Source organism: Chelonia mydas, chromosome 8 (assembly GCF_015237465.2).
Source record: "Chelonia mydas isolate rCheMyd1 chromosome 8, rCheMyd1.pri.v2, whole genome shotgun sequence".
Lineage (NCBI taxonomy): Eukaryota > Metazoa > Chordata > Testudines > Cheloniidae > Chelonia > Chelonia mydas.
In genome coordinates, this window is record NC_057854.1 from 36,634,091 (window position 1) to 36,659,451 (window position 25,361).

The 25,361-nt window shown below is 48.4% G+C and overlaps 1 protein-coding gene across 2 annotated transcripts; it reads right to left on the reverse strand.

The window, feature by feature from the left end:
- Positions 1–1,149: 1,149 nt before the first annotated feature.
- HARS1 (histidyl-tRNA synthetase 1) lies at positions 1,150–23,862 on the reverse strand. 2 transcript variants are annotated; one of them, XM_007072693.4, is made up of 13 exons: positions 23,522–23,862; positions 23,205–23,294; positions 19,207–19,326; positions 18,456–18,551; positions 17,260–17,385; positions 16,896–17,003; positions 12,755–12,853; positions 7,571–7,664; positions 7,110–7,237; positions 6,786–7,028; positions 3,746–3,862; positions 2,685–2,831; positions 1,150–1,703 (listed from the first exon to the last, which is right to left on the reverse strand). In XM_007072693.4, exons 1-13 carry the CDS (start codon positions 23,612–23,614, stop codon positions 1,644–1,646), a joined length of 1,521 nt encoding a protein of 506 aa, XP_007072755.3. In that variant the 5' UTR covers positions 23,615–23,862; the 3' UTR covers positions 1,150–1,643. The 2 variants fall into 2 exon arrangements, with proteins under 2 accessions (XP_007072755.3, XP_037763385.1); XM_037907457.1 differs by lacking the exon at positions 2,685–2,831 and having other exon boundaries at positions 23,522–23,679.
- Between the last annotated feature and the right edge of the window lie 1,499 nt (positions 23,863–25,361).

Here is a 25,361-nt window from a genome sequence, read left to right on the forward strand (position 1 = left end):
GCGGCTTCTGGGAGCCACATGGAGTGTCCCCCAACCCTGCGCCCTGGCTGGAGCGGGGCCATGCCGTGGCTTCCAGGAGCTGTGTGGTGAGGCCCCCGACCCTGTGACCCGGCTGGAGCACCAGAGCGGGGCAAGCCCCAGACCCCACTCCCCAGTGGGAGCTTGCAGGCCACCTTAAAATGGCTCGCAGGCTGTAGTTTGCCCACCCCTGGGCTTTAGTATAGTTCTTATGGCACCGAAATAGTAGAGGAAGAAGAGCTGATAAACCCTACTGACTGGTAAACTTAACCCAAGAAGCAGCAGCCGAAGCAAAGGTGGCTAAAAGTATATTGAGGTTTTTGCAGGGGAGTGCGTTGTGAGAGCTCAAGGAGATTATCAAGTGATAGTACACTGCACTGGGTAAAGACTTTTTGGAGTAATTTGGGCAGCATAGAGCAACTAAAATAATGAGACAGATAAAACTGGGATTATTTAGTTCTGAGAAAAGGGAGTTCTGAGAAATTGACAGGGAGCTGACTGCAGTACATCAGCTTGCTAAGGGTTATCCTCCAATTAAACTGAATGTGTCTGAGGTCACTGGGTAAACCAGAACTAGGGGGCACAAGTTTAAAGGATCCCATGTAAACCAAATTAAAGTAAGGATTATTTTACAGACTGGTGAAGAGAAAACAATGGAGGTGATGGAATCAAGTCCTAATGCATTTAAACCACAATGGGAGGACTCTATGGAATTTTATACATTAAAGGGGGGATTAGGAGCAGCCTGCTGCCCTTCATAGGGAATTTAGTTGACTATGAGTGACCGGCACAAAGTTAAATTACTTCTACAATACTTAAGGAATTAGATAAGAATAGAGATGGCAGGGACATCCTGGCTACCTCCTGCTTCTGCACACCACTCAACTAAGGCCTTCATTGTGCTTTTTCTTCAATGTTTCCAATGGGAGTTTCCAGATAAGGCTTTTCACTGCACACTGCAAAATACCATCCCCAGTGCACTTTTTAAAAGGTCCCTGGAACTCAAGGAATGGAACAGCAGCATCAGTGACATTTAACACCCGGCCCTTGTCCAGGGGGAGTGTGGGAGAAGAGGAACAGAAGCCTTGACATACTGGCAATTCCAGAAGACAGTCACACAAGAGGCAGGTGTGGGACTGTCAGAAGGTTTATTAAACTTGCTTAGAATGTTTTACACTTCGAGACAAGGTCATTTCCCCTCTAGTCAGAGAAGTGACACTGTGCAGAACGTTTATTCAAACAGAAAGGAACATGAAGCTATGACCAAGATCCTCAGTGTCTGCCAATGGCCCAGGGTGCTACAGCTCTGCCCAGTAATAGTAATGATTACAGACACACGGCTGGCGTTCTCCAGAGTGTCTCAGGAAACATCCTCTCCAGCTCTCTCACTGGCTACGCCCAGGAGCGCAGCGTTCTTTAAAAGGCAAAGCAGCATCTCTGCTCCCTCTGGGAAAAGGAATTTCATGATAAAATAATAAATACGGCTTCAAAGACCCCTGTGTCCCCACTGACATGTCATGAGCAAAATAGCCGAGAACTGCGGCATTTAGAGAGGAAATCTCTAAAGTCTTCCCCTTCCCCAGTATCAGTTGAAATCCAACAAACTAGCAGGTATGGCTGGGAGGCTAGGGCTGGCACGTTCGCCTCTTGATTTCCTCAACGAGGTTTTCCCTGCGAACATCAATCTGAAAAACAAATACAAAATGAATTAATAGAACCACTCCCCTCCTATAATCCAGCCTCCTCCCGGAACCATTCTTCTCCAGTCCATCCAAGAATACCCCAAATCGCACGCACTGCCCTGTCTGACAAAAGAGCACCAAGCCGCCCTCCCACAGATCAAGCCAAAGTACTCAAAACTGTTCATTTTTGAAGTAATGTTTCTAACACACACACACACACACACACCTCTTCTCTGCAAAACAACTCCTCGGTAAGTGGCTCTCCAACTTGATTCGTCTCTAGCACAGGGTCCAATCTAAACAGTTTTTAATAACTCCTTTCTCTATGGCATCCTTAAGAGCTGGTTGCCTAGCGCACAGAGAATGCTGCTATCCACCTTCTCATGCAAAGAAGCACGACCATATCCAACACGTTCACAGGCTCTCCATGCCTGTAGGAGCCAGTTCAAAGTTGCCCTTGTTTCTGAACCGTCCCTCTGTAGACTTGCTCCAGCTTAAACGTGCTAAGTATTGTCACCAAATCACAGATCTTATCTCCACTCCCCTCCCTGTCCACATCTAGCATCTGCCTCCCCTCTATCTCCACACTCAGTTTAGCCACTGTCGGTGGGCGAGCCTTCTCTGCGGTACCTGCCACATCAAATAGCCTTCCTGTATCTCACTGACTCTTCAAGTCAGATGAATGTGCCTAGCTCCTTTGATATCTTCTGCTGTTATTAACTCTAAGGCCTCCTGAGATGCAATATGTGGGAAGGTCCCCATACTAATACAGCTGCATTATATCCACTGTTGGGGTATAAAGGAGAGATTCAGCAATGGTACCCAACAATCATTCATGTGGCTGAGAGATTACTGACACCTCAATCTCTCTTCCTAAATCCATTCCCACATAGTGGGGTGGCTTTAGTCCATTTCATCTTTGGCAAGACAAAGCCTGTTAATGTCTATCTTCAGCCTATCACTTATATGCAAAGGCATCCTCACCTCTTCCCTAGTAGCTACGACTCGCAGCTTGACAACTCCATCCTTCAGCTCCTGCTCTCCTATGATGGCAACGAGAGGGATTCCCGTGTCTTCACAATACTGCAGCTGGTTCAGCAGCTTGGGGTTCTTCTTATACAGCATCTCTGCCTAGGGGGGGACCCACAGTACAGCAACAGATTTAATACCTGCTGATTTCTTCAGGCACCCACTTGTCATTCCTGTTCTTGGACTTCCCCATCTAATTTGCATTTGAGGCAGCAGGACCAGATCTCTCAATCACCAGACAGGGCTCCTCACTTTTGAAAAGCAACCCAATTAGAATGCTTCCAAAACTGAAACAGCTTACCCAGCATTAACAAAGTGTGCCATGGGCACAGGTGGAGCTCTTTTCCTCTGCACTGCTTTGCTGAAGCACAGGGAGCCTCTCCTACCAGTTCCAATGGTGGGTCTGGCAGCTGAGGCTAGAGAGCAAAAGATGCAATATTCCCCAGCCAGGCATGGCATCAGGGGCGAGGCACGAGGCTCTTTGTCTTAGCTCTGCTAGCATCAGAAGGGCAACCGATTCATGCCATGTTAGAGAGTGACCTTTGCCCTGTAGAAGAGGTTAGCAATATTCCCAAATTGGAAACCAAGCTGGAGCCAAGTGAGAGCTTGTGTAAAGGATTTCTAGTGCTGCACAACCCAGGGAAAGCAGGAAGTCTGGAAACCACTTGCTGCTGCTGCCAGGATGTAGCGTGTACAGCTTTCCTTAAAGGGGTGCCAACCCTCCTTCCCAGCGACTGGCAGCTCTGGCCCTGCCTTGTGTACAGCAGAGGGAATGCCTAATTGTAGGAATGGTGAAGCTGGATAGACGAGAACAGGCAACAAGGTCACATTCAAGTAGGCAGGGCTTGCTGCTCATGTGGCATGTCTCCCCAGAGTGTCTCCCTCCTCCCCACTTATGGGGTTAGGGTAACAAGAACAGGAGAATGGCTCTAAGCCCATGACCAGCACTGGGAACGGAAGGGCTGGAGCCAACCAGTTTCCTTCCTCTCCCTCACTCAGACTCTGCTCAGCCATACCTTGATCCCAGAATCCCACAGCTCAGAGATGAGCTTCAGTCTCTCTTCAAGGAGTTTCTTCTGTGCAGCCGCTACAAGCACCTGTGTCTCTGTGGTCCGGATCTTTTCCTCTGAAGCCTGGATGCAGGGACAGAGTCTTGTGAGAGTTGTTGACGACGTATAGAAACACCCAGCCGCTCATGAGCTGAGACGCTCCTTGCCCCCCACTGACCCTTTCTATCAGGAACCACCACCACTTCACACAGAGCATTTTGCATGCATGGATTCAATGGGGACTGGGAAGCCAGTAGCTTTGACAGTGGAAGGACAAGCCAGCAGCAGCAACGCAGTGGAAGAGCCCCTGGGAATCCCAACAAGCCAAATCCCCACAGTTCTACATTCTACTTCCTTGGGGATCCAATCTCATTTAAAATGCAGTTTCTAGCTTTCCCCACTCCAGTGCCACGGCATTGGAGTTTCTGCTGGACATGAGCAATTCCATGGAAGCTTCCCCTCAGAGGCCTTCCCAGTGTAACAGATGTACTCTCACTGATGTAGCCTTACAAAAAAACATCACCAGCTCCACAGCAGCAGCAGGAAAGGTGGGACCCCGACCGAGCCAGGAACCACTAAGTAGACAATACCAAGCTAGAACGAACACACTCTCTCCCCCTTCTGCCCCACTGGAGGCCAGGAGCTTCACCATCTTTATGCTCTTCCTCCCCCTTCTGCCAGTTACTTAATGTGGCATTTTCCTGCCTCTACTTTGCCTGAGAGGCTCCTTGTAAAGCTCACCTGTTAAGGAGAAGCAGTGGGCTTGTGCCCCAAGCTGGAGAGGAGGTGGTGGCCTAAATAGATTTGTTTTCTTAACATGAGAAAAATCAGATCTTGTCTGGTCTGTATTTGTAAGGGGACTCTATGGCTGACTAGAGAGCTAGGGTCATGAAATCACAAGAAACTGAAACATAAGCAATTGAGCAGGGAAGGGATTTGCAGTCAGGTTGCTTTAGACTAGGTGGTCTGCCCCTTTAAGGGCCAGGCAGCCCTGTTATGAGGCAGAGCCCCTTTAAGAACAGGTGTTTGGACTTGGGAGAGGGAATGATCAGCTCCAGCTGGGAAGGGTCAGGTGCTTCCCTTACAGACTGAAAGAGCTCAGAGGAGGGAAGCTACAGGAAGCAGGTTGGCTATTGTGGCAAGGGACCTCCCAGGGTGACGGCCCTTAGGATGACTGGGGAAGAGCCTTGTTTTGTGTTAGTTTGTGAGTTGTGTGTTTGAACAATAAATGAAGCCCTGAGGAAAAGGGTCCAATCCAGCCTCTGGGATGGTGCCAATCCTGCCGGGGCTGTGGAGATAAGTTAAAATAGCCAGTAGGCTGATGGCTTAACTCCTGACAAAAGACTTGGCAGAAAAGTTCCCAGGAACAGATGCCCCTCCAGCCCAGCAAGGAAGGGGCTGGGGAGCGGAGGAAGGAACAGGAACAGAGGTGAGAGGTAGCGCCATGGCGATGGGGCAAGGCACCTTCACAATTCTGCAGTGACAGACACTGCTTTCTCCAGTTAGAATGTGAGCTCCTACCTCCCTGCTCAGTGTACTAAAATCCATGAACATACCATGTGGTAGCTGTCACCCTGAGAACTCTGTGCTGTACCACTTTATCTTTTGGTCAGTAAGCTCTTTGGGGCAGGGGCTGTGTTTTCCATCTTCCTAGGTGTTAAAGCAGCATGTGGCCCGAGGAGGCCCTGATTCTGATCAGGGCCTTTGGACATAACCACACTATGAATAACAAGAGAGGAATATCAGAGCCTTGTCCCATGAAGCAGAGGCAGGGAAAATTCCCAGACTGGGTCTCGTCTCCCTTGTTTCTTGGAAAATGGGGCTGGATATGCTTCATTTTGATGTTAAAAACAAAAAGCCTTTTTCTGGGAAGTCCTGCCAGCCCTTGTTATACATTGTGGAGTATAAAAAAAGGACTTGACCATCCACTGCTTGTCTCCTTTAACCCTTGATGCTCTCCCTTTTAATTGGCCAGCCTCTGCTCTGTAGTCAGTGCAATAGCAAGTGGGCACATGATCTTTAACTGTGGCTACAACCTGCTGTCCCTATCCCCTGGAACGGAGCAAAGCAGAGTTAAAGTCTGGCTAACAGCTCTATGACTGAGTAGCCCAGAGAAAGAGACAGCAATGGCTTTCAAGTCACTTCGTTGTCTGCTGGGCTGGGGATTTCACTAATAATAAATCCGCTATACAGAATTCCCCAGTGCCCTTTGCTGTAAATGTGACACATGGGAACAGACCTCCAAAGCCAGCTATGATGAGACTCTCCTCCTTGCCAATGGGATCCCCTCCTGCTTTCTCCCCGTATGGGCAACCGAAGGGGTTGAGTTTGGCACTGGAGTTATCCACTGCTGCCAGCCATTATGGCTGACCTTCCCAGAAGTGGCCCTTGAGTCGAAGTGCCTCAGGTTTTCGGTGCCCAAACCGAGAGCTGTCAGGTGTGACCGTAAGAGGCATGAACAGCTTCCACTGGCTCCAGCTAGAGTTTGGGTGCTCAGCACCTCAGAAAGCCAGGTCCACGGCGTCTCAGGCTGGGCACCTAAATTAGTGGGCACTTTTGAAAATCTGTCTGTAAATATAGTCAGGGCCACCATCCACTCTGCAAAGAGGGATCTAGCCCCTCCGTCACATGACATTCTAAGCTTTACCTGCCTTGAGAGTGAACTGTGTGATGTAAGAAATGCCCAATTCCTCTTTTCTTAAGAGTTGTCATGTGAGCAGGGCCTTAGAGGCTCTGACTCCAGATCTGAACCCGGGTCTTTTGTTGCCAGATGGAGCTACAGAGACTGCCCAGCCACTACTGTGCTATTTACCTACCTAAAACAGGTTGATCATGTAGCGCCACAGCAATCTGATTTAGGCAACTAAGTGGCTGACCAACACAGGTTGTGAGCCTCCACTCACCCCCACTGAGCAGCTTTTGATCAGCCCTTGTCAGCAGGGAGGAAAGGCAGGTGCCAGTCTGTCCCCCAGGATCAAAGGAGGAGGAGGAATCAGGTGGCACTCACCTCCACTTTCTGCTCCATGATGGAGAAGATCCGCTCGATTCCGATGCTGACTCCCACACAGGGCACCTTCCGCCCCTTGGGGTCGAACATCCCCACCAGCCCATCATAGCGGCCACCTCCAGCCACACTGCCCACGCTGACCGGCTCCTCCTTGTGGGCGTTCCAAGGCTGAAGCAGGATGGCCTCGTAGATCACCCCAGTGTAATAATCCAGACCCCGTGCCAGGCTCAGGTCAAAGGAGATCTGCGGAACAGGAAGGGAATCCCATTACCAGGCACAACAAATGACCCAGTCAGGCCTGCTCAGTGTCCCTCCACCACTCACCTTATCTGCAATGCCAAACAGGGTTAGGTACTCAAACAGCAGCTTCATGTCTCCCAGCCCCTCCCGGGCCAGCTTGTTCTGGGACAGCTTAGGGTCCTGGAGCAGCTGCTCAATCAGACCCAGCCCACCTGCAGAAATGACACACAATTAAAATATAAAAGGCAGGGAGGGCCAAGCTCCCATGGGCTCGCTCCACTCAGCCTGGCCCACAGCCACCTGCTCACTCCTCCAGCCTCTCTATCTCCCTCCCAGGGGATACCGACCACACATCTTATCTGCGATGTGCAGGCTGCAAGTCAGCTCGGCCTGGGCAAGAGCAGCTAAACCTCTGGGGAACCCTGAGCCTCCCCATGTAGAGACCAAGGAAATTGGAGTGGCTGGTGAAGTGACCCACACGGGCTCTCCGCTGACATGGGTGAGGCCAGACAGGGAATCAAGTCTCACAGCTCCACAGAACTCACCATGCAGTTGAACGTATTCCCCGATGCGATCTGCAGCCTCTGGCGAGAGCCCCTTCTCTCCAACCATCTCGCTCTTCACATCCTCCCACGTTGCCTGGGGAGGGGGAGATGAGAATGTTAATCACAGCTCCCCAGGCTGAACCCGCTGCTCCTGGGAGTTGTTCTCAGTGGAGCGCTCATCACCATCTCTCCCTGTCTGCCACTGCTCTGCTTCATATAAATAGAGCAGCAAAGAGGAATTGGGAAATCAGACTCTAAAGCACCTTGATGCCTCAGAATTCCAGGATCTAGTCAATTTCTCTCATGTGAAGCAGAACAATGTGGGGCAAGGTGTAAAAGAAGACACAGAAAAAATGGTTATAAGAAGGGAAAGTGAGAACACAGCTAGAAAAGGCTAAGAGAAAATAAGAGGGGAAAAAAGTACTGCAGGGGAGACAACAATGAACACTTTGCCGAAAAACCTACCCCACAGCACCAAGGTCGGTAAGTATTTATCTCCCCTCTTTTAACAGAGGGGAAACTGAGGCACATAGTGGTTAAGTGGCTTTTCCAAAGTCATAGCTAGAGTCAGTTTCAGAGCTGGGATTAGCTGTGGTTCCTGGGATCACACCACTACAAAGAAAGAGGCAGCGATGAAGACGGACAGATTGGCTACTTTTGTTAGTGACTCAATTGTCTGTGGAACGATGCAGGGTGCCAACATTTACAAATGAATAGCCAATTACGTATTTTAGTAGCCCACTAGACCAGGCCATTCACTCCCCTCCTAACTACATATTTCTTGGGAGTGCTACACCAAAGAGCATACCCAATGATCCAACACACACTACCCACTTACCTATGCATCCCCTCAGGGCATTGTTACTCTGACAACGTTACCCCTTACCCTACCTTAAAATCATCTTGTAAATCCAACCCTGGGACAGCAGCTCTAATGGAATTCATTGAGCAAGAACATGGAGCAAAGCTATCACAGAACTCGGGGGTGACATAGCAAACAAAGCTTTTGTTTTGCTCTCAGGCCAGGGTCATAGCAGTAAAAACATCTGAGCCACCCAGGACCTTTACATTCTTGCTGCGGCACTGTTTACGAATTGCAGGTCCCATGTTTGTCAGTGCAGATACAGGCTCCCAGACCATGTCTACACTAAGAAAAAAGGTGTCACTTTTACAAGGAGACCGCTAACACACAGTAAAAACCTTCGTGTAGACAGGGCAAAATGACCAGCTATACCGAGGTAAAACTACACCTTGCCCTTTCTACAGTAGTGTTTACAGTGTGTTACAATCTCATTGTAGAAGCCACACCTTTTCCCCCTAGTGTAGAGGAGGCCTGAGTATGCAGCCAGCAGCCTCAAATAGCTCAGGCCTTGTCTCCACCTAAAAATGAAATTGTCCTAGCTACATTGCTCAAGGCTGTGACAAACTGTGTGAACTCAGCAGTATAGTTAGGTTGACCTAAACCCTGGTGCAGATGTAACTAAGTTGATAAAATAATTCTTCTGACAACCTAGCTACCACCTCTGAGAGACAGATTAACTACAGCCATGGAAAAATCCCTTCCATCGAAGTAGGAAACATCTACACTACAGCAGCACAGGTGCAGCGCCACACGCTCAGAGAGAGACAAACTACATCTGGCATTTTGGGGTTAATGATGAACCACAAAATGCTAGCATTAACTCTTTCACTGCTCAGCATTCAAACCTAAGCATCCAGCTAGTAGCCCTTGTTAAGTGTTGTTAGAATCATTAAAGAAGGCCTCCACAGGAAGAAGAATGCAAGTGTTAGAAGTACATTCTAGAGCAGTGGTTTTCAAACTGGGGTACGCGTACGCATAGGGGTACAGAAGCTCTCGTCAGAGGGTATGCGAGAAAAATCCTGTAATGGCAGACAACACATTTTATTTAGTAAGACTCAGCAATCTAGTCATAGGTATATTATGACCCTATGTCAGATGGGGGTACACGGTAGGCTACATTATTTGGAAAAGGGTACGCGGCCTAAAATGTTTGAAAACCTCTGGTCTAGAGCAATGGGGGAAGGAGGGCTGCTAAAGACCAGACCAGCTGCTGCACGCTTTGTTTTATTTACAACTACTCAATATAGTTAGTTTACTAACCACTCTGCCTTTTCCTGTGTGTCCCGAGAGATTTCACTAGAGCAGCTGTGTAAATTTTTCTCCCCCAAATTCCCCTCTGAATTAGTAAACGTTCCAGCAAGTTTCCAAGTGTCCTACTGACACCCTTTGCTACCCACATAGGGATGTGCAACTCCCAGTGACGCGAAGGGTAGTGCTTGCTGTGCGCTTTCAGGGGTGGGCCCTGTGTATATATTTCTCACTGTTAATACTTTCAAACATATGAAGATAATTGAAGTACAGCAGACATCTCAGCTGCAAGGATGGCTCTCAGTGCTGTGAGTAGAGGCAGAGCCAGATTAAGGCACAGACACTATAGGCCCCGGCACAAGGGTCCCCTTCTCCTACAGTCGGGTGAGCACATCAGAATCTCAGCTTTCGTAAAAAAGTTCCTAGCCCTCATAAAGTAGACCCTCAGTTGACTGACCAGTCAACCACACACTTCATCTGGAACCGGAAGTACACAATCAGGGAGCAGCAAAGACCCACTCTCCCAAAAAAGAAGCAAATACAGTACAGTATTGTGTTACATGTAAACTACTAAAAAAATAAAGGGAAAGCAGCATTCTTCTTCTTCATAGTAAAGTTTCAAATCTGTATTAAGTCAATGCTCAGTTGTAAACTTTTGAAAGAACAACCATAATGTTTTGTTCAGAGTTACAAACAGTTCAGGGTTACGAACAACCTCCATTCTCGACGTGTTCATAACTCTGAGATTCTACTGTATTTTCAAAGGAAAGCTCAAAAACACAAACAAACTGGTGTAGCTAGTAATTCCTAGGCAGACTTTACAAACTGGAGTTAAGGCTGTGAATGGCTTTACTCCTCTGTGCTAACTAAAGGGGGAAACCTTAAAAGAACGTTATCAACCTTAAAAGAACATTTAGTTCTAGGAATTTAGTTCTAGGAACATCTGCCTAGGAATTGTAACTGGTGTAGCTATATCTGCCTGAGTCCACAGAGAGTCTGAAACAGCAGCTCTTAGAGGGGTAACTGTCCTGTGCATCTCAACTGGGTATTAACATCAAATCTCAATGCATGGTGTCACGGGTGGCCAATACCACCCCAGCACAGGATTGTGCGTATGGCAGGAGGAGAAGATTACAGTGGGCGCAATCCAACCTCCCAAGCAACTACACCAGCTACCAGGTTAAGTACTTTGGAAGCTCCCTGCTGTCATTGCTGCCCTTCTGGGAGAGAGCTGGGCCCCTCCTGTTGCTGCTGCTCTAAAGGAGGAGAGGGAAGAAGGGGACCCTATGGTAATGTCTGTGCCTCTCTGGGAGGGGAGAGGGCCCCCCGCCATCAGGGCTCCAAGTGTGTATGGAACCACGGCAGAAGGAGGTCACAGAACCCCTCCTCTGTCACGATGTCCCTAGGTTGCCTTGCCCTGGCTCCTTACCTGGGCTTTAACTCTGTTTACAGATTTTCCAGTGGTCTGGTTTCTGGCTCTGACTCTATCATAGAATCATACAATATCAGGGTTGGAAGGGACCTCAGGAGGTCATCTAGTCCAACCCTCTGCTCAAAGCAGGACTAATCCCCAACTAAATGTTCTTTTAAGGTTGATAACGTTCTTTTAAGGTTTCCCCGTTTAGTTAGCACAGAGGAGTAAAGCCATTCACAGCCTTAACTCCAGTTTGTAAAGTCTGCCTAGGAATTACAGTCAAGACTCCATTCAGCTGGGCAGCCAGCTGCAAAGAAAACTGTCTAGAGAGGCAGCTGAAGGCCAATCCACTTGTTGACCTCATTCATCTTCACAAACCAAAGTGGAGGTGAGAATTGCTGCTATTGTTCCTCCTGGAGTCAAAGCTATTGACCAGAGCAGAGTGCTGGGGTGTTATCTTTAACTTTGGCTACAATAGAGAATTGCACCATTACAGCTCATCCACACTAGCCAGCCTGGTTGGCATAAGCCTGTCCACCACAAGAAACGGGCAGATTCCATGCACTGTGGGTACCAATCCCAGCCCTCCCAGCTTCTTCAGGCTGGTCTCTCTTATCTTCTTCTGTACTTTCATTTGATTGGAACATGGAGATGGTTTCACCATTACCCCATCTCCCTAAGCACCCACAGTGCAGCTCCTTCCTTCCTCACAGGACACACAGGTTGCTAGGGCAGGGGATGCTTTGAAGTGACAAGTCCGCATATGACCCCAGCCTCCCACAGACACTACAGCCAGCAATGCCCAACCTCCACAGACTGCGTGTCTCCTGCTTTGATGCTGGCTGGAGCATTGTTGAGCAGTAGAGCACTTGCTCACAGGGTGATATTTACAGAGCCATTGACAGGACAATGCCGCTACATCCTACTCATTTGCAAATTTACCTGACAGAATTCAGTCCTCAGTCACTTGAAGTGTGGCTGGCTTGCAGGATCCTAGCTTCTATACCCATCCTGCAGCAGTCTGCCACTATGCCAGATACCAAGGCTTTAGCAAGGTTCCATTTATACTACAGATCTGTGCTGGAGAACAGCTGGGCTGTAACGAGGTCCCCAGCACAACAGTGGATGTTGATGGCCCCAAAAACACTGAATTAGAAAAAAAGCTTTTGAACATTCTGATGCAGCATGCCCAAATAAATTTGTTATAAGAAGAGATGGTACCCCAAGGACTCCTCGTTGTTGATGCAGCATGGATTCTAGATGGCAACCAGGAGTGGGGTGGTGGGATCCCTGCTCCAGACACACAGGAGCTTCACTACTCCAGGTTAATAACCAGCAGCTCGTCCTTTAAGTCTTGCGATAGTGAATTAAGAGACCTGCAGAATCCCATGGATTTAGGGTGACTTGCATTGTCAATCTGTTTGCTCAGGACCCACTGGGAATGTTAAAGGAAATAGTGTAACTAGGTCTCCACAAAACACCCTATCTAGGTGCTGAACCCCCAATGCCCAACACACAGGGGGAAGAAGAGAAATAATTTAACATTTACTAGCATTCTCTAACCAGCTTCCACTGCCCTTAGTCTGTCTGAGCAGTCTGTGCTGACTAGGAAGGCTGTGAAACCCACAAAGCAGCAGTAACAGGAAACTTCAGCCCTTACCTTGTCTAGTTTGTCCACAGTGGAGCAAATCGTTCGAAACTTGCTGTCTGGTACCCCACAAACTGCAAACATCCCATCGAGGATACGCCGGTCGTTGACCTGGGAGGAAGCAGAGTCTCTCAATGGGAACCCAATGGAAATATCTCAGTTACAACAGAATCTTCAGCTTCACTCCTCTATGACTTTGGGGGTAGAGAAGAGGGGCTGGCTGCCATCCCCATCCCACCTAGCCAGCTACCTATACCATCATCAGCTCCCAGAAGTCCCAGGGGCTTAGCTGCTCCTGCTATGAAACAGTGGACAAGTGAAAATTGGATGACAATTTAGCTGGACTTTCAAAAGCCTCTGACAAAGGGCCCCACAGGAGACTGTTCAGGAATGAGAGTCATGGATGAGAAGTAAAGTCACATCATGGAACAGAAACTGGCCAAGACAGAAAACAAAGAGGAGGAGGAAATGTTCAGTTTTCAGCATGGCAAAGGTTAACAGCAGGTGCCCAAAGTTTCTGTATGAGGACCAGCATTTACTGAAAACAACAACAAGCAGCAAGGTGGCAAAGTGACAATTATTACAGTTACCCAAGTCTGAGGAGCCAAGGTAGGTGTGTGGATGGCACAACAGCAGACAAAGCTCAATGAATTCCAATGCAAGGTAATACACAGCAGAGAAAATCATCTGGATTACTCAGACACTGCTGGGTTTCACATTAACTACCACCACTTGGGGAAAAAACCTGAACATCAGTGAAAACCGTGCAGCAGTGGCCAATAATGAAAACAGATGCAAAAGGAATGGGACAGGGAATACTGGAAATACTCAATCCATTAAATCCCTCAATGGCAGGCCCTCACCTGGAAGACCAATGACAGTTCCGGTCACCCTCTCTCAATGGAGAAAAAGCACAAAGAGTGGGGGTGCAGAAAGAGGGGAGAGCAGAGATTCAAAGTCTGGAAAGTCTTCCAGATGGGAAGAGACTCAAACAATTGGAATGAGTCTACAACAGAGATTAATTCACTAACAAAAAGTTTCATTAACACAGAGTTAAGATTGCTGAATGGTATCTTCTGGCCTTGCAAAATGTCGACTCCAGGAAAACTCAGACTTCTGAAAAGAATCAGGAAATACAGAGATAAGGTAAATGCCCAGACCTCCTTCATTCTGCCCCCCTGCAGCTGGCAATAGCCCCTTGGAATTAGCTGCATGCACTCCAGCTGCTTTCACTGCCTTAGATGTTGCTGAATTGAATGGTGGAGGGATTATCTGGAGCAGATTGGAAGAGCCTGATTGAGATATGAAGCTATGGGGAGGAGCGGGGGTTGTGCGCTTCTAAGACTGTGTGAGAGCCCCTCTCCCTGACCATGTGATCAAAGAAAAGAGGTGCATGTGTATCTTGGGAGATACGCCTCATTTCAGTGTTACATAGCATGAGTAGCAGGGTACAGGAGTCTTCTTGCCACCGGGATTATCAGCAGTTAGGCGGAAGTAAGATGAACGTTGTCTGTGGGTTTAATGAAGGGTAAGGGAAAGTACAGTAGAAAGCTGTAGTATTAGGTGGTATTGTGTGCCTAAGGGTGAAGGGGGGTGTAAAATTTAGCAGCTGTAGTGTTCTTTCTGTGGGGCTGAATGTGGGGCAGGCGTAGGCAGCTCCTTTTCAGTACAATGCAAAGGCAGAGGGCAAGTATGTGTTATGGCACATGGGCACTCTGCTCCAAGAAGGCAGAGATATGGTTGTGTGGGCGTGGACATTTCTCTATTTCATGGTTTTCACAAGTTTGAATTTTGCTGAGCACGAGCTGTCACTGGGCAACCTTAACTCTGCTTTAACCAAATTTCTTGTCAGTGAATTTCCTATGGATTTTTTTTTTTTAAACAGAAAGAAATGTTGGTAGGAGTTAGTGTTCATTATGGGGCAGTTGTAATTATCATATAGATTTGCAGTTGAGATGCTACTATGGCCATGGAATGAGAATACCTGGCTCTCCCATAGTACTTTTCATCAGATCTCAAAGTAGTTTACCAAGAAAGGAAACAGCATTATCCCTATGGGGACACCGAGGAACAAAGCAATGATGGGACTTGGCCAAGGTCACTGAGCAGCCTGTGGCAGCACCAAAAATAGATCCCTGATTTACTGAGTCCAAGTCCATTATTCTAACCACTAGACCACTTGGTAGCTGTCGTTCCGGTGCGCCCCTGCCATACACTTTGTGAGGCTTAGGAAGAGTTAGGCATATGCCTAACTGAAAAGCTAACCTCTCAAATTTTGTTCTCAATTTTGCTCTCCCAAAGGGACAGTGGGTTTCATGCTGGGTCAGATGTCCAGCATTAGGGATCTCTGTGACAGGATCAGAGCCCAGGTTTGATCCATAGATCTGTGCACAAAAAATGCTGTTAGAATCTCTCAATTTTGAGAAAAGCTGGGAGTTTTTTTGGGAGGGGATTGACGGTGAGGGACTGTATCTTCAGAATCCCTTGATCAAATGATTCTAAATTTGGACCAATAACTTTAGCCCATGCCTCTATGAGGCACACCTAATGTCAAAGTATATCCCAGTAATTATGTAGACTTTAGATCACATAGAATCATCATTTAAACAGAAAGCTGTTCTTAACTTTAACTAGCAGGGCACCAGTTCTGTATATATGAGTACATGACAGAGAACTAATCTTTAATGAAGGGTAGAGAGGAGGTAAATTGGGCACTTCTAGTAACTTTCTCTCAGAATACAGAACAGCGGGACATCCAATTACACCGAAAACTCAAGGGATTTTTTAATAGCACAATGCATAATTAACCTGTGCAACTCATCGCTACAAGATGTAACTGAGGCCAACAGTTTAGCAGGATTAAAAAAGCAATCAAATGTTTATATGGAGAATGGGCACACCTGCAGTTACACAAGGGAAGGAACAAGTTTTTGGACAATTCTAAATCCTCCTACGTCAGGGCATAAACCAATCACTGACTGATGAAGGTCAGGGCAAGCAGCTTTCCCTGTGGGCAGGTTATTCCATAATTGTCCATCATGCGGATTCTTGCCTCTTCCTTAGAAGTACCAGCTGCTGCCACTGTCAGAGAAGATACTGATTTAGATGGATTTTGGGTCAGATCCAGTCTGGCAGTCCCTGGCAGCTCCCCGCGGGTGGTCCAACAACACAGATAGCCCCCATCATAACCAGATCCCCCTAGGAAAACCCAGCAACAAGATCGCAGCGAGGGCTGGCTCCCACCCCTCCAGCTGATCCACAGAGCCCAGCAGTGTCTCGCTAGGTCTACGAATTCACAGGGGGCCTTGGCTGCCTTCAAGGTTCTCCCGACACCACTACTCTCATTGCTGTCTCGGGGCACCCGGTCCCTTTCTAACACCCTAGCTACCTCTAATTTTCCCAGGTCCCATTGCCCCCATTTGTTCAAGGTAGACTCATAAGAGGTTGCGTCTGCACAGCAGCATGTGCTGCCACACATGGGCTAGGGGTTGGTCTCCTGTTGCGCAGCAGGGGCTCAGCCCAGGGAAAGATTCCCTGGAGGAGGTGATGGATTCTCAAAAGGGAGCAGGGATGAAGGTCAACAGTACAAGGCCTGCAGGGTGGAGGTGTGAAGCTTGCAGACTCAAGGTGCAACACGCAGGTCCTCACCATGAGCATCAGAAGCCCTGGAGAAGGAGACGAATACTACTGGACCCCTTTTTTAGCACTGGGTGCCCAACAAAGCAGTTGCCCTGCTGCCTGAGCTGGGTTTGAGAGCTGCTGTCTGACTCCATCCACCAAAACATGACAAGTTCTACACCTCCTGGAGCAAAGCACGTTAGACACATAACAGAAATGAGGCATAACACCCTTTACTACAACAGGCAGAGAAGTTGGGTGACCCTGTCCACCCCAGAACTCCCTTCTGAAGAGCAGCTTGAGATGGTGATTGCCGGGTGACAGCCAGTGTGAAGCCTGATAGTTTCTCTAGTATAGACAGTGCATAGAAAGGAGTTGCCACAGGCACTAGGGGTTCTGGATCAATCTGCATTGTACATTACAGAGGGTGCAGGTGCTGCCAGGCTGAGACCATGAGCAAGCAGGAAGCAAGAATGCTCTTCACTTCACATCATCGTCCAGCGAAACCAGCACTGGCACCTGGCTCTGGTTTTACCTTAATGAGGAAGTCTCCAATCTGCAGCCCGCTCAGGATCTCATGCACGATCTTCAGACACTCAGCATCGGGAATCATGGGGTCAAACTGGCCAGCGATGTCAAAATCCTGGGGCACAAGCAAAGGCAGTGAAAATCTGGGCAGTGTAACACAATCGGGGAAGCCCAGCAGCAATCAGGGTCTCCAGATATCCAGCTCCCCATGTGGCACCCAGGCCCCAGACACAAATGGAGTTCTCTTCCTCCCTGTCCACTTCCTCGTGCTTTGAGCCAGCACTCTAGTCACATATATAGGGCCACCTTGACTGAGTTCCTGGGAAACCCTGGGCCCAGACATGGAGAGCATTCAGGCTGCCGGTACTCACACACTGGTAGAACTCCCTGTAGCGGCCCCTCGTCATGGCTGGGTTATCCCGTCTGTAAACTTTGGCAATGTGGTAGCGCTTAATGTTGGTGATTTTGTTCATTGCCAAATAACGAGCAAAGGGCACCTGAGCACAAAGGGTTAAGGGTGGAATGTAAGACGACCCTCCCGTGGCTCTGAAGGTCCAGGACAAGAGCCATCCAGCCCTTCCGAAGGGGTTTGGTGTGGACAGGATTACCCAACTTCTCTGCATATAGTAGCAAAAGGTGTTATGCCTCATTTCTATTATGTGTCTAACCAGCCCGGTTATCACTCTTCAGGCAGAAGTCTGGTTAACCCCTCCCCTGTTATCCAGGCTCAGTAGGGTACACACCCTTCTGCCGGGGGTAACAGCTAAGAGGCACTCATGCTCACCACCTCAATCACTGAAGCCAAAGGGAAGAAAAGGAGACAGCCCTGCAGCAATTACTACTATCACACATTCTGCTTCATAAAGGCATCACAGCTTCATTAACCCCCATAAGAATGGCCATACTGGGTCAGACCAATGGTCCATCTAACCCAGCCTTCTGGCTTCCGACAATGGCCAGCAGCAGATGTGTCACAGGGAAAGAACAGAACAGGGCAATTTATCAAGTGATCCATCCCCCATCATCCAGTCCCAGCTTCTGGTAGTCAGAGGTTTAGGGACACTCAGAGCATGGGTTTGTGTCCCTGACCATCTTGGCTAATAGGCACTGATGGACCTGTCCTCCATGAACTTATCTAACTCTTTTTTGAACCCAAGCATAGTTTTGGCCTTAATAACATCCCCTGGCAATGAGTTCCACAGATTGACTGTGCGTTGTGTAAAGAAAAACTGCCTTATGTTTGTTTCAAACCTGCTGCCTATTAATTGAATTGGGTGATCCCTGATTCTTGTGTTATATGAAGGGGTGAATAACCGTTAAAACAGCTGAGTACAGTGAGTCTGGCATAGCCAGGAACAGAACCCAGGTCTCTATTCCTAGACCTGTGCTCTTCCCATTGGGCCCTGTTGCATGACTGCCCCACCACTGAGGACCTGGAATCAAAAGACTCAGGGAGAGACTGCCCTCCCCATCTCCCTCTTGAGGCCTCCACATGACACTGCCCATCAGTGAATGTACTATGTAGGATGAAATCGGCATGCCAGGAGCAGGAACTGTGGCAGGATACAGTCAGGTCATAGCGAAGAGACAGCAGCTCTCCCCCCTGGTCTTTCAGGTCGTAGATGAGCTTTGAGTCCTCCCCATACTTCCCTGTCAAAGTTTCCTAAATGAAACAAGAGAGATGACATCTTAGGTGAGAAGGGACAAAACCTAGGAGCACAAAGCTGCAACAAGAGGCTCAGTGAGGAAGCTAGGAGGTGCCACATGATGAGCAAAGGGTGATCTAACCCTCCGTCAACCACAGCTTTACTACAGAAGGCTCTCACTTTCCATGGGAGCTGCTCACACTGAGGTCTTAGTCAGGGCAGCTGCCCTTCAGGTTATGACTAATGCAGCTACCATACTTTAAAATGCACCCAAAGATTTAAAGGGGCAAAAGCTACAGGTCTGGGGATCATGCCTTAATGGGTCAGTGCCTTAACCAGCAGAAAGAAAAGGAGTACTAGTGGCACCTTAGAGACTAACCAATTTATTTGAGCATAAGCTTTCGTGAGCTACAGCTCACTTCATCAGATGCATCCGATGAAGTGACAGCTCACTTCATCAGATGCATCCGATGAAGTGACAGCTCACTTCATCAGATGCATCCGATGAAGTGAGCTGTAGCTCACGAAAGCTTATGCTCAAATAAATTGGTTAGTCTCTAAGGTGCCACTAGTACTCCTTTTCTTTTTGCGAATACAGACTAACACGGCTGCTACTCTTTAACCAGCAGAGCCACCCCCTCCCAGATGTCACCTCACAGCTCCTGCACTCACCTTCAGCTCAAACACAGGGGTGTCGATGACCTCAGCTCCATGGCGCTTGAAGGTGCTGATAATGATGTTGAAGACTTTCTCCCTGATGGCCATCTGCTTGGGGTTGTAGTCCCGGGTGCCCTGAGACCCCAAATCAAAGGGAAGTGGGTGAGAAGAAGAGCAGAGAACCATGGCCTGAGCTAGTGGAATGATTCTGCCCAGATGAACATTAACATAGATGGGTACACTGTGCATGGAAGAAGCAGAAAGGAAGGAAGTGGTGGACTAGGTGTGTCATGGGTCTAAAATACTTACAAAGCCAGAAAGACAGGATACACAACAGGGAACAGCATCAATACACCTGATGAAAGGGAATTAACCAAAAGCAAAAGCTCAAGCACAGAGAAGAATTAGAGATCCTTGGACCATCTCTAAGTGCAGGTGGAAGCCATAAGATGCTGCCCAGAAGTGAGCTGGCTACTTATACAGCTGCTGGGTAGCACACAGCTAATGGGAGCCAGAGGTTCATAGACTACAGAGGGACACTTCATGAGCCAGAAGGTGGAGAATCCAGCATGGATCCAATTACTTCTACAGGACCAACAGCATGCTTGGCCCTTTGTAGGCATGTAAGGTCCCTTTGCAAGGTCCCTGCCTTGAAGAGCTCACAATTTAGAGAGGCACCAAAGAAAGGAAGATATTTCTGAGTCAGTGTCCGGTAAAATAACCCAACTAGAGGATAAGGCTGAGACGACAGAGGAGCTTTGGAAATTTAGGAATAAAGCATCAGGCTTAGAGGTGTTTTAATCTAAGAATTCCTTTACACAGAGAACTTGGACATTTTAGCCAGTGAGGCCAGAGGGTCTGATACTTGTCTCCTGAGTGCACCTTTGCAATGTGAACGGGATGAGATTTCTCATTCCATTTCTTCTTTGTTAGAATCACTGAATCATTCTGATCATCCTCTTCAGACAGCTAAAAACCACTATGGCTGACTATTAATAAATTCAGTCCTTATTCTCACATGGCAATTACCGGCTTTGCCTCTTCTACTGATAGAGTCATATGCAGTGTCAGGGAGAGAAAGGGGGCACACAATATGGAATAATGTGTGATTCTGTGGGCCAGAAAAGGAAGACCGGCTTTTAATGTTACGTTTACTGCACTGAGACGTCATTCAGGCAGAGAAACTGGGAGGTTGTGGCTAACAGGTTTTCAGATCTTGAGAAGCTGGGAACGGTCTCACATTTTAAACAACTAGAGACTTTCTTCCACTTTTGCGGTCTTACTAGTTACTTTTTTATTTAGCTAAAATTTGGAGCACATGAGCTAGATGGATCAAGTTATCCAACCTTTCACCTACTAGTCATTGATTCAAATGCAGCCCACATTCATTACCATCCATAGGTTGCTTAGTGGCCTATGTGGAATGAGTTGAGGGGTCTCTGAGGTCTAGTGCCTAGCGTACAGATGTCCACATCACACACACTACCATAACAAATGGCATTAATTACCCGCTTGCTGCTGTTCTCAACAGAGGCCAAAAAATGACAAGGACCAAGATTGAACTCCCATGCCCATAAGGATGGGCCCTTCTAGAAAGAGGCAGACACGTATGCAGGCGGCATGCCCTGCTGCTAGCCATCCCAGACGTTACATCTCACCTGACACCAAAAATCTCCAGAAGACGACTTTTCCATTGTTTTTAATCAAAAGTTTCTAGTGACTGCTTGTGAGGTCTCTAGCCCTGGCCACACTAGCAATTTTTTGTAATTATGCTGCCATTGGTCTAACACCAATGTGGCACCCTTGAGGCTAGGACGCGCAGCAGTGCTAGTATAGGCTAGCTGCCAGCTTTTACAGTGATAAAGACACTCTGCACTAGTGCTCCAGCTGCTGCCAAGGCCACTGCTACTGTAACAGCAGGAGGCTGCCTGAAGATTGTGCCATGTGTACAGTGGCACAGCCTTTGAGCCTACAAATCTATTCAGCTATTTACACCACATTCATCACTGCCATTTGAGCAAACCATAGCTCTAAGCCAGCAGTTCTCAAACTGTAGGTCGGGACCCTAAAATGGGGTCGCCAGGGCTGGCTCAGACTTGTTAGGGGCTGAAGCCAAAGTCCGAGCCCCACTGCCTGGGACCAAAGCCAAAACCCAAGGACTTCAGGCCTGGGTGGTGGGGCTCAGGTTACAGGCCTCCTGCCTGGGGCTGAAGCTCTTGGGCTTTGACTTTGGCCTTCCCGCCCAGGACGGTAGGACTCAGGCTTTGGCCCTGCCACCTGGGGCAGCTGGGCTCAGGCTTTGGTTCCCCCTCCTGGTGTCATGTAATACTTTTTGTTGTCAGAAGGGGATTGTGGTGCAATTAAGTTTGAGAACCCGTGCTCTAAGCAATGCTAACTTCCCTCATTTACTTGAATTGGGCTAATGGAAGCCACCTTATTACCTTTGAAATTGGGGACATATTTAAAGGAACCTGAAACAGACATCTGAAGAAGTGGGTATTCATCCACCACGAAAGCTTATGCTCCAATACATCTGTTAGTCTATAACAGGGATCTCAAACTCAAATGACTACGAGGGCCACATGAGGACTAGTACATTGGCCCGAGGGCCGCATTACTGACACCTCCCCCTGTGCTGCCCTCGGCCCCGTCCCCACTCCACCCCTTTCATGAGGCCCCGCCCCTGCCCCGCCTCTTCCCACCCCTTCCCTGCCCCCATTCCAACCCCTTCGCTGGATGGCAAGAGCAATATCTTAAAGAAAAGTTTTCTAGCCCTTCTCCGGGTGAATAGCCTTGAAGATGTAACTGATGCAAACTGGTCATCAGGGTTACTTATCACCACTATGCCCTAAAGATCACAGGTTAGTCACAGTCCTCTCACAGCCGCCCTGGGCTGGCCTTTGGTGTCCCTTCATTTTTCGGAAGACTCCAGATCAGTTCACAGCTAGATGGGCACCGTTGCCCAGGCAACCGCGGATGGAATTTGGATGGCCACAAGCACCCTTCGAGACGGATGCCTTCAGCTGTCAGCTCATCTGCTGAGCAGCCAGCATGATCTCTGGTCAAAAAGGAGCAGGTCGATAGAGAGAGGCAGCATGGTCTAGGGTTTCTCAACCCATGGGTCGGGACCCAAAACTTGGTTGTCAGAGTGCTTCAAAGGGTCATATGGCAGCTCCTGTGGCTCCTGTCCCATGGGGCTGGCTGGGTTTGCCTCCCTGCTCCAGGCACTGCAGCCTCTGGGGTTCCATCGCCACTCAGGTTTGGCCCAGCTATCATAATAACTGGAGTCTGGGTAGGCCAAATTTGAGTGAGTGGCACAATCCCATGAGCTAGGTGACAACTCCACTCACCCAAATTTGGCCCAGTCAGGGAGCGGGGCCAAACCTGAGCGGTGCTGCAACCCTGGAGTTTGCAACACCCAGAGCAGAGAGCCAAGCCCAGCTAGCCCCATAGCGCAGGAACTGCCAATGTGGGGAAAGTGCCAGGCAGGACCCAACCCACCTGGGATCCAACCAAAACCACCCCAGGGCCTCCTCCCCCAGACTATTTACTGGGGTGTGACAGGCCATAAACATTTACAAATGGGTCCTGAGCCCAAAAAGGTTGAGAACCACTGATCTAGGGGGAGTATAATGGCTCCATGCAGGGCAAGGTGGCAGCATTACTTGCCATATGGGGTGTCCCTTGCAGTGCACATGTGCTCACTCAGCCTGCTATCAGTTACACCAGCTCTTCTGGGGTTTATGAAAACACAGGGTTTTATCCTGGCTTTGTTAACTGTCAGGAGGAAGCCCTGAAGTCTGGGACATTCATCTGTCTCGAAGGCACAGGGTTAAACGATTTATTTATCAGCAGTGGAGACAGTTTCTCTTTAATGCACAGTCAAGTGTGGTCATAGCAGACAAGGCACTGAGGGATTTCTGGGAAGGTAGGGCTGGGATACACACAAAGCTGCACTGTTTAAACTAATGATGGGTTTCCAAACGCCTTAGAGTCCAGGGCTGGGGACTTACCTTTGGGGTCTTGAGGACAAACTTGTGTTTCCCCTCTTCTGTGCCCAGCTGCGCCTTCAGCTCCAGCAGCTTCGCCACCTGCTCAGCCACCTGGGGACAGAGACCGGGCGGCAGATGAACAGCACAACCCAGGGGAGGCATTTGCGTATCCCGCTTCCTCGGCCCCCTCCCCGGGTACCCCGTTTCCCCGGCCCCGCTCCGGGCATCCCCCCCCGGCCCGAGCCCCAGCCAACCCCCCCGGGAGAGGCGCGCAGGGGCGGGGCCGGGAGGGGGCGGTACAGCCCAGCCAGGGAGCCGCAGGGGCGGGGCGAGCTCACCTCTTCCGGACTGGCCTTCTCCTGCTTCAGCCGCCGCACCGTGTCCGCCTGGCGCCGCAGCGCCTCGTCCAGCTTCGCCGCGTCGTCAGCCATGGCCACCGCAGCGCCCTGTCAGCCCGGCTGCCGCACTCCCGTCTCCCACCCACCCCGGAACCTCACTGCACCGAGCATGCGCGGAGGAGGTGGGCATGCGTAGTAGCAGCGTCCGAGGCCACTGCCCACATTTTGCCCTTCCCGCTCTCTGAGCGTGCTGCCTGGTCAGCGTGCCAGACAGAGCTGGGAAGCAGGTGGCCGGGCTATGGGCACAGCGAGACACTCAGCAGTTAAAGTTTCGCATGTCTTTAGTGCCTTGCTGCATCAAGTCCCCAATTAAAAGCTTGATTGACAGTCCTGGTTGCTGATGCAGACTCCAGGGTGATCTCAGTGATACTAGGGAAATAGGTCCAGGAGGTCTGAAAAAAACTGTTTGCACCTCTAAGTCAGTGGCTCTCAGCCTTTCCAGACTATTGAACCCCTTTCAGGAATCTGATTGTCTTGCCTGCCTCCAAGTTTCACCTCACTTAAAAACTACTTGCTTACAAAAATCGGACATAAAAATACAAAAGTGCCTCAGCTCACTCTTACTGACAAATTGCTTCTGTTCTCATTTTTACCATATAATTATAAAATAAATTGGAATATAAATATTGTGCTTACATTTCAGTGTATAGTATATAGAGCAGTATAAACAAGTTATTGTTTGTATGAAATTTTAGTTTGTATTGACTTCACTAGTTCTTTTTTATATAGCCTGTTTCAAAACTAGGCAAATATCTAGATGAATTGATATACCCCCTGGAAGACCCCGGTTGAGAACCACTGCTCTAAGTGACTCTCTCTCCCCCCCCCCCCACCTTTTCCTCTCTCTCTTGTGGGAGGGAATGGTGTAGTTTGTTTGTACTACATCTTCTTTCCTTGGTTAGTTTAGTTGTTCAGATGATTTTGTCAGTTAATAACTGTTACTGTTTCTTTATTGTTGTTATTAAAATTGTAACATATTAAAGGCTTTGTCTAAAGTCGAGTTCAGTATAGATTCAGACTTTCATATTAACAAGTTGGTATTTTCATTAGCTACATGTTAATGTTACTTTCATTTTTAACATGGCTTGATTTTTATAAATTTTTTTATATTAGATGCTGTTGTTACTAACAAAATCATCATGTACATATTTCAATATTATAGAGTTGGCTGGCACGGTGAAACGAAATATTAATTACAGAAATTCAGAATTGAAGATCCTAGCTAGGTTAAAACCTCTTAGGCTGACTGCTGTTATAATACTTCTGTTATTATTGTGAAATTTGTTAGTCTCTAAGGTGCCACAAGTACTCCTTTTCTTTTTTGCAAATACAGACTAACATGGCTGCTACTCTGAAACCTGTCATTAGGAATGCATCCGATGAAGTGAGCTGTAGCTCACGAAAGCTTATGCTCAAATAAATTTGTTAGTCTCTGCGGTGCCACAGGTACTCCTTTTCTTTTTGCGAATACAGACTAACATGGCTGCTACTCTGAAACCTGTGAATGTGTAATTCTCCATACTAATTTTCCGTTATTTGTCTGCCAGTGTCCTTCCTTGTACAGCACAGGTTCATTCTGGTCACATTATGACTCCCATGATAGATGCTTTACTGCATTGGCCTCATGTCAATGACCACTGCCTTTACTTTGCCAACAGTAAATGATCTTTGTCATCAGTTATTTCACTTCTCCCATGAACAGTTCAGTACTTTGCCACTGTGCCACATGTAACCCCATGGGTGTTGAACTTACTCTCATGAATAATCACGAAAGGTACTA